Genomic DNA, 6,535 nt, shown 5'->3' on the forward strand with positions numbered 1-6,535 from the left:
CTCACATTGAACCTCTCAGCAAGGAAAACTCCAGCACCACTAAAGCCAGAGGGTTTTCCCTAGGCTTTTGAATGGTGCAATGAACCAGGAGCATGCTGGAGTGGGAGGGGAGCTATGCCGGACACGTACAGGGAGGCAAGCGTGCAGCTCCGTGCCGGCAATGCCAATTCAAGCGGGGGACGCGTCTCCCGTTTCCTCGGGCGGTAAAAATATGACATGCATTAGCAAGGAGAATAAAAGGAGGGAAACAAAGGAGCGGGAGCGAACACCTGTCGCTCTCCTCGGGGACGAGCCCTAATGCTTTTATTTGCCTCAGTCTGCTGGGGGAACTGCAGCTGCCAACTGTCATCAGCATCAAGTTACCCGCACAAAGCCGGCCTGCCCGGCTCTTTCAGCCAAGGGAGGCGGAGGGCTGTGACGTGCCCGGGGACGGCACTGAGCGTTTGGGGCACAGCTCCCCACGGTCACCGCGTAGGCGAGCAGCACGCCCGGGCACAGAGAGAGTTGCTTGGCCCCATCTCGGCCAACCACCAGAGAACGGCTAACGCGGCACTGCTACACAGCTCAGAACCAACGTGTCGACCCGGGCAGGCACCCAAAGCCCACCCGCTCACAAGAGGGCCCAACTTTAAAAGCCTCCCCATCCGTTTGGACAGGGACCGGGCCCTTCGTCAGCTGTGCGCACTCAGATCCCACCGGTTTCCCACTCAGGGATAAGTTGGCCTCTTTCACACCCAGGTCCTTGCTCATTCCGGCCATCCCTGCTCACAGCCGTGCTGCCGGCAGCGAGGGGCATGACGGCCTCGAGCACGCTCTCCAGCTGGTGAACAGAGCGGAGACACCCCCGCACACACTTCCTAAGGCACTTGAACACGTAGATGGCGGAGGGCTGGGGGTTTTGGGGGTGGGTTTTTCACCAACGTGCCCCAGCGCTTCGAGGCTACAACGGGAGGTGCTGCACTGCAGGCAAAGGGCGCGGCCCCCTGCCCCGGCCCCTGCGCTGCTGCCCAAGCCCCGGGGAACGGAGGGACGGCCGGCCCCGGCGGCGCAGCGCCGCTCGCCCCGTACCGCGCCGCCCCAACAATGCCGGCGCGGCCCGGCCGGCAGCGCCGCGGCCGCCGGCGCGCCCCGCCCCGGCGCAGACAAAGCGCCCGCCGCCCATTGGCCCGTTCGGCCAACGCTCCGGCGGCGGCCCGCGCCGCGCGGCCAATGGGCTCATTGAGATGCAAATCGCAGCGTATAAGTGGGGCGGCGCGGGGCGGGGAGCGGGGCCGCGCTGCCGGGGGGAGCGGAGCGGAGTCGAGCCGAGCCCAGCCGGTCCGTGCGGCGCCGCCGCGCCATGGCGCCCTCCTTCCGGCCCGGCAAGGGCCGCCCGCCGCGGGGCGACGGGGACTGCGCGGAGGCCGGGCCCGACAGGAAGGTGAGCGCCCGGGGCGCCGCGGCGGGGGGGTTGGGGGGGGGGGCCGGGCGGGCGGCGGGCTGACGGCGCTGTTGTCCCCGCAGACGAGGAAGCCGCTGGTGGAAAAGAAGCGCCGGGCGCGGATCAACGAGAGCCTGCGGGAGCTGCGGCTGCTGCTGGCCGACAGCGAGGTGAGGCGGCGGGGCGGGGGCCGGGCCGCGCGGCGGGGCCCGGGGCCGCGCTGAGCTGACGGCCGCGGCGCCCCGCGTCAGTTTCAGGCGAAGCTGGAGAACGCGGAGGTGCTGGAGCTGACGGTGCGGCGGGTGCAGGCCGTGCTGGAGCGCCGCTCGCTCGGTGAGTGCCGGCGGGGCGGCGGCGGGGGGCCGGCCCGGCCCGGCCCGCGCCTCACCCCGCTCCCCTCTCTGTCTCCCGCGGCGCAGAGGGCGGGCGGCGGCACCGCGAGGCCAGCGAGCGCTTCGCCGCCGGCTACATCCAGTGCATGCACGAGGTGCACACCTTCGTCTCCAGCTGCCCCGGGATCGACGCCACCACGGCCGCCGAGCTCCTCAACCACCTGCTGGAGTCCATGCCCCTCAACGAGGGCGGATTCCCGGACTTGATCGCGGACGTTTTGGCAGATCCCTCCCTCGGCTCCTGGCCGGGCAGCGAGGCGCTGGCCCCAGCGGCCGAGGCCACCCTGGGCCCGGCTCTCCCGTCCTCGGCACCCTCACCCTCCCCCAGCGAGGAGACCTGCTCCGACTCGGATGAGGCGGAGGCCGAGCCGGGCCAGACCTCCACCGACGGACTGGACGCTTCCCGGACACGCAGCCTACCTTCACCTAGCTTACCCAAATCCATGTGGAGACCCTGGTAAGGAGGAGCGTGCAGGAGCCGACGCAGATCTACCTGTCGGGAAGAGCCGCTCCGAGCAGCACAGGGCAGTGCCAGCGCCCGGCTGGCATTGCTGCGTGTTGGGACCGCATCAGTGGCACTCTTACTTACGCTGTCAGGCCCTGACAGGCTAATAGCTAAACGTGTTAACATTTCACCTGTGCGTCCGTGTGTGTGTGGCATTTTGTAACTTTAGGGGTTGTTTTTATGAGAGGTCGGGGAGGAGAGAGCTGGTGGGTAGTAGCACAGCTCTTTGGTGCATACACCGCAGTTATTTTATAACCCTGTCTCTTTCTCTTGGTCCTTATAAGTGGCCCAAATATCTCTACCTTTTTCTCTTATTAAGAAAAAGCCCTCGTGCATTTTAAATCATGATGGTTAGCTCCAGGAGAAGCTCAGATAAGTCCGCATGCATGGTTCAAAGCGTTCTAGTGATAGCAAAGACCCCTGCAAGGGGTTGGTGTGGTTAGCATCTGTACTCGGTAGCAGGCTAGGGTCTCCCCTTCAGTGAAGGAGGAGAAAGCTAGAAACCTGTTGGAATTAGATAAACATTTAAAAGATACTGGTGGCAGGGTGCCTTTTAGAAATAAGTGTCTTTATGCACATTTTGCTTTTAGCACATTGAGTTTATTGTGACTTTTATGTATATTAGGGTGTCAAATGGTTTTTTTAATTTTAATCTTTAATAAAAAAATACTGAAATTCACAACTGATCGCATGTATTGTGGGGTGTGATGCACTTCTAACAGTTTAAAAAATTAAAAATATAGTTCCCTATTGTTAACGATTAACAAAAGTATGTGTGTGATGGAAACAATGCTGGTAATTAAGCACTTAATTCTTGTACTAAGCATTGTTAGCTCAAGTATTGAAATTCAAATATTTCTTTTGTTTAATACTAGAAGACACTTAAGTTAGTACAGTGAGCAAGGTCACACTGGTGTAAGGTTGATCTTAAACTAGCCCAGAAATCTGTGGTCTATCTGGATGCCAGTTTCAACCTACCCTACTTGATCTTCCCTCTGAAGGTATTTCTCATGCATCTACAGTTCTAACTTCAGAAGTGCTAGGCAAATCCTGTCCTGGGGCATGACTTCACAGGGGGTTTAGGTTTGTGTGGGTTTTTTTTTTCCATTTCGATTGTTTGAAGTTGGTTTTTGGTGGGGTGGTTTGTTTTGGATTTTTTTCTCTTTAAAGTTGAATAGAGTGTGCAATGGATTTGGAAAGTATTCTTTAAAATTAAAAAAAAATGTTTCTAGAGGGGCCTGGGGGTGACCCTCAGCATTCTTGAGCATGAGGTTTGACACCTCCCCTGTTCCTACTTTTGGGAGATGCCAAGTTATTTATGCTGTGATAGTACCTTTCAGAGAGCTGTCATTGTAAAGAGAAAAACAAAAAGGATTGTAAAGTTGCTTAATACATGGAAGTTCCCAAACATAGAACAAGCAAGAAAGGAAGCAACCAAACTACCAAGGGACTAGACATGTAACTTTCTTTTGTTAACAACCCTATGGAATAATAAAAATGGAAACTAAGATAATAGTAAGACCTCTCCTTTGTAAATTTTTTTAAGTTACCTGAGGTGGGTGTTCTTATTCAAAGATGGCCATCAGATTCATTTGGTTCCTCTCATCCCTTTTTGTGCTAAATTCCCTTTGAACTGGGGGGAGAAGGGCAAAAACCAGCTCAGCAGAGGGAGGTGAGAGCTGCTGTAGTGACCTTTCTGCTTTGGGAAGGGGTCAGCATTTTGAAGTGTAAATGAAGGAGGAGCCTGGAACACTTGCACTAAAAGTAACACCCTACACACAAGATGACCTCTGGGTCTGAGCCTGCACCTCTCTAGCCCCAGCACAAAGCCAGGTTTATTTTTATAAAGCTACTTCCCCCAGGTATCACGTAAGTGTTTGATACTTCACTCTACCCTTCTGCTTAATTAGCCCAGATAACAGTACCTTGCTGTAATCGCCAAGGGAAGTTCACACACATTGCACGTTGCAGTTTGTTACCCTGCTACACTCAGACATCTGAGGCCCTTGCTTTAACATCTAGAAAATGCCCCTTTCTGTAACACACTCTCAAGAGGGAGGTAAAGCCACAGCCTGTTTCCTTAGCATGACAACAGCAACCGCAGCTCACGACAGCACGCACGCACAGCAGCGTTGGGCTGCAGACACTTGCCTGAGCTGGCTGGTTTTGGGTGTGTGACATCCAGGGCAGGTCCTGGGCTGCTGCGGCAGTGCTGGCCCCTCTGCTGCTTCGGGAACACTGGAGGCAGCTCGGGTGGGCTTCATTTCCATGAGATGAAAGACCCTCGGGTTAGGGCTCTTCTGTAATGCTCCTGTGAAAGAAAGTGCAAATCCTGACACTTCCGTGACAGAAACACAGCCAAGAGTCAACATAAAAGCACCAGCTTTGGTGCAGCAGTGGATGTGCAGGGGTTAGCAGCAGAGTCAGCTGCTAAGCAGCATTGCAGATGTGCTGCCTAATTTTCCCTGTATTGGCCCTGGAGAATGAGAGCTGAAGCTGGCCTCACCCCTTTACCTGCTCCCTCTCCCACCCCTGTGTTTATTGCTGCTGGTGCTGTTGCACTTCCCACACCGGAGTAACCCTCACAGGCTGGTGGGCCCACACAGCTCCCTGCACATCTGCCACGACAGGGCTGTAGACCTGGGCATATCCCATTCCTGCTGCTGCGGAAGAAAACGGGCAGAGGGGCTGTGAGCTGGCTGACCACGGCCGACTGCTTTCCCAAAGCCGGGATGGTCAGGAAGAGCCACAGCAGAGGAATAACAGGCCTTTCCCCCAGGTACTTCTCAGTCCTGTATTAGCTGAAAAGAAAAAGCCAGGTCAAAGCAGTCCTATTTGGAGTATTTTAAAAAGGGCCAAAAACATTTTAGAAATGTGTTAGCAATAAGGCTTTTTTTTTTTTAAATCCACAAATTAGGTTCACAGAAAGTTTACATCCTCTGATTAGGTGTTGCTGGATTTCTCCATTTGCATTTCTGTACCTTACTGCAAAGGTGTCAAATCTGACACTTCCCTGACAAAGGCAGGAAGAGGTGAGCATTTCAGGGGTGGGACTGGGGAAGGGGCAGTGGGGGGAAGGAAGGTTTCCAGCAGCTCTGATGAAAAACCAGTGAAGCCTTTTCAAGTCCTTCTTTACAGAAACTGCCTTTATTCTTTTCCATTCCAAAGTAATACAAACAGACTATCTGATTTGACAGCACACCTCCTTGTAAAAGGAGAGGAGCAACAGATTAACAGAAGGACCCTTGTTTGATATGCAGTTGAAGACTAATGGAAAGAAGGGCTCCTTTTCCCCTCTCTTTGCATGTCAGTCACTCACCTGTTGCAGGGGAAAACTGCTCCTTGTTAGACCAGGTTAGCTGGGAGGACTTACGGTTCAAACCTTCTAATCTCTTGGCAACACATACCAGGTCATTTGTCAGAGCTCTCTGTCCAGGAGGCAAGATCAAGCCTTTGGATTCTCCAAATCGACTTACATCTTCCTTTATCTCCCACTAGCAAGTCTCATGTAGTGCTCTGCAGGGTTTTCCTCTCCAAATAAATAAATCTTTCAGTAGACAGTTCATTCCTGCCTGTAACACAGAGAACCTACTTTTTTTTTGCCATCCAAGATTGTGTCATTAGCAGAATTCTATTGAAACAAATCACAAAAATGGAGGATTCATTTCTATGAGAAACATGCTGGGATGAATGTTGGTTAATTCTGGCATCCAGAGCCTTAGCACGTTATGGTAAACTCTCCACAAATAAAATCTCCAAGGATCCATAGTGTCTTGACATCTCCAGCTGTTGGAACCCAGTTTTAAGATTTCCCAATTTATAGCCCCATCTCCAAGCATCAGCTGTGTGCACGCATGCGCACACATATAGAAGCAGGTCTCCAGCCCTAACTGCTCCTCTGCCCTGCAGGGACATGGGTGCAGACACACGGGGTTTATGAATCAGTGTTCAGCTTTTGCAACGCACCAAGACTTTTGCCCAAGCAGCTCTTCCTTCTTTCCGCTGATGAAAATCTGGGCCAAACAGCATGTCCTCTGCTGAGCTGGGCCCACCAGCCATGGCTCAGGCCATGCTCACTTGGACCACAGAAACACATCTATCCCAACACATGGATGGGACCTGGGAGGAGAACATCTTGCTCCACACATGAGCACAATGGTTTGAACAAGGTCATGCTGGAAGCACATGGAAAACTCAAGGATCAAACCAATCCACCAA

The 6,535-nt window shown here is 54.0% G+C and overlaps 1 protein-coding gene across 1 annotated transcript; it reads left to right on the forward strand.

The window, feature by feature from the left end:
- The first annotated feature begins 1,339 nt into the window (after positions 1 to 1,339).
- On the forward strand, positions 1,340 to 3,789 carry LOC147528103 (transcription cofactor HES-6-like). The gene is made up of 4 exons (XM_086618442.1): positions 1,340 to 1,420; positions 1,504 to 1,590; positions 1,672 to 1,753; positions 1,840 to 3,789. Exons 1-4 carry the CDS (start codon positions 1,340 to 1,342, stop codon positions 2,271 to 2,273), a joined length of 684 nt encoding a protein of 227 aa, XP_086474568.1. The 3' UTR covers positions 2,274 to 3,789.
- Positions 3,790 to 6,535: the final 2,746 nt, after the last annotated feature.

The sequence above is a fragment of the Tauraco erythrolophus genome, chromosome 11 (assembly GCF_009769465.1).
Source record: "Tauraco erythrolophus isolate bTauEry1 chromosome 11, bTauEry1.pri, whole genome shotgun sequence".
Lineage (NCBI taxonomy): Eukaryota > Metazoa > Chordata > Aves > Musophagiformes > Musophagidae > Tauraco > Tauraco erythrolophus.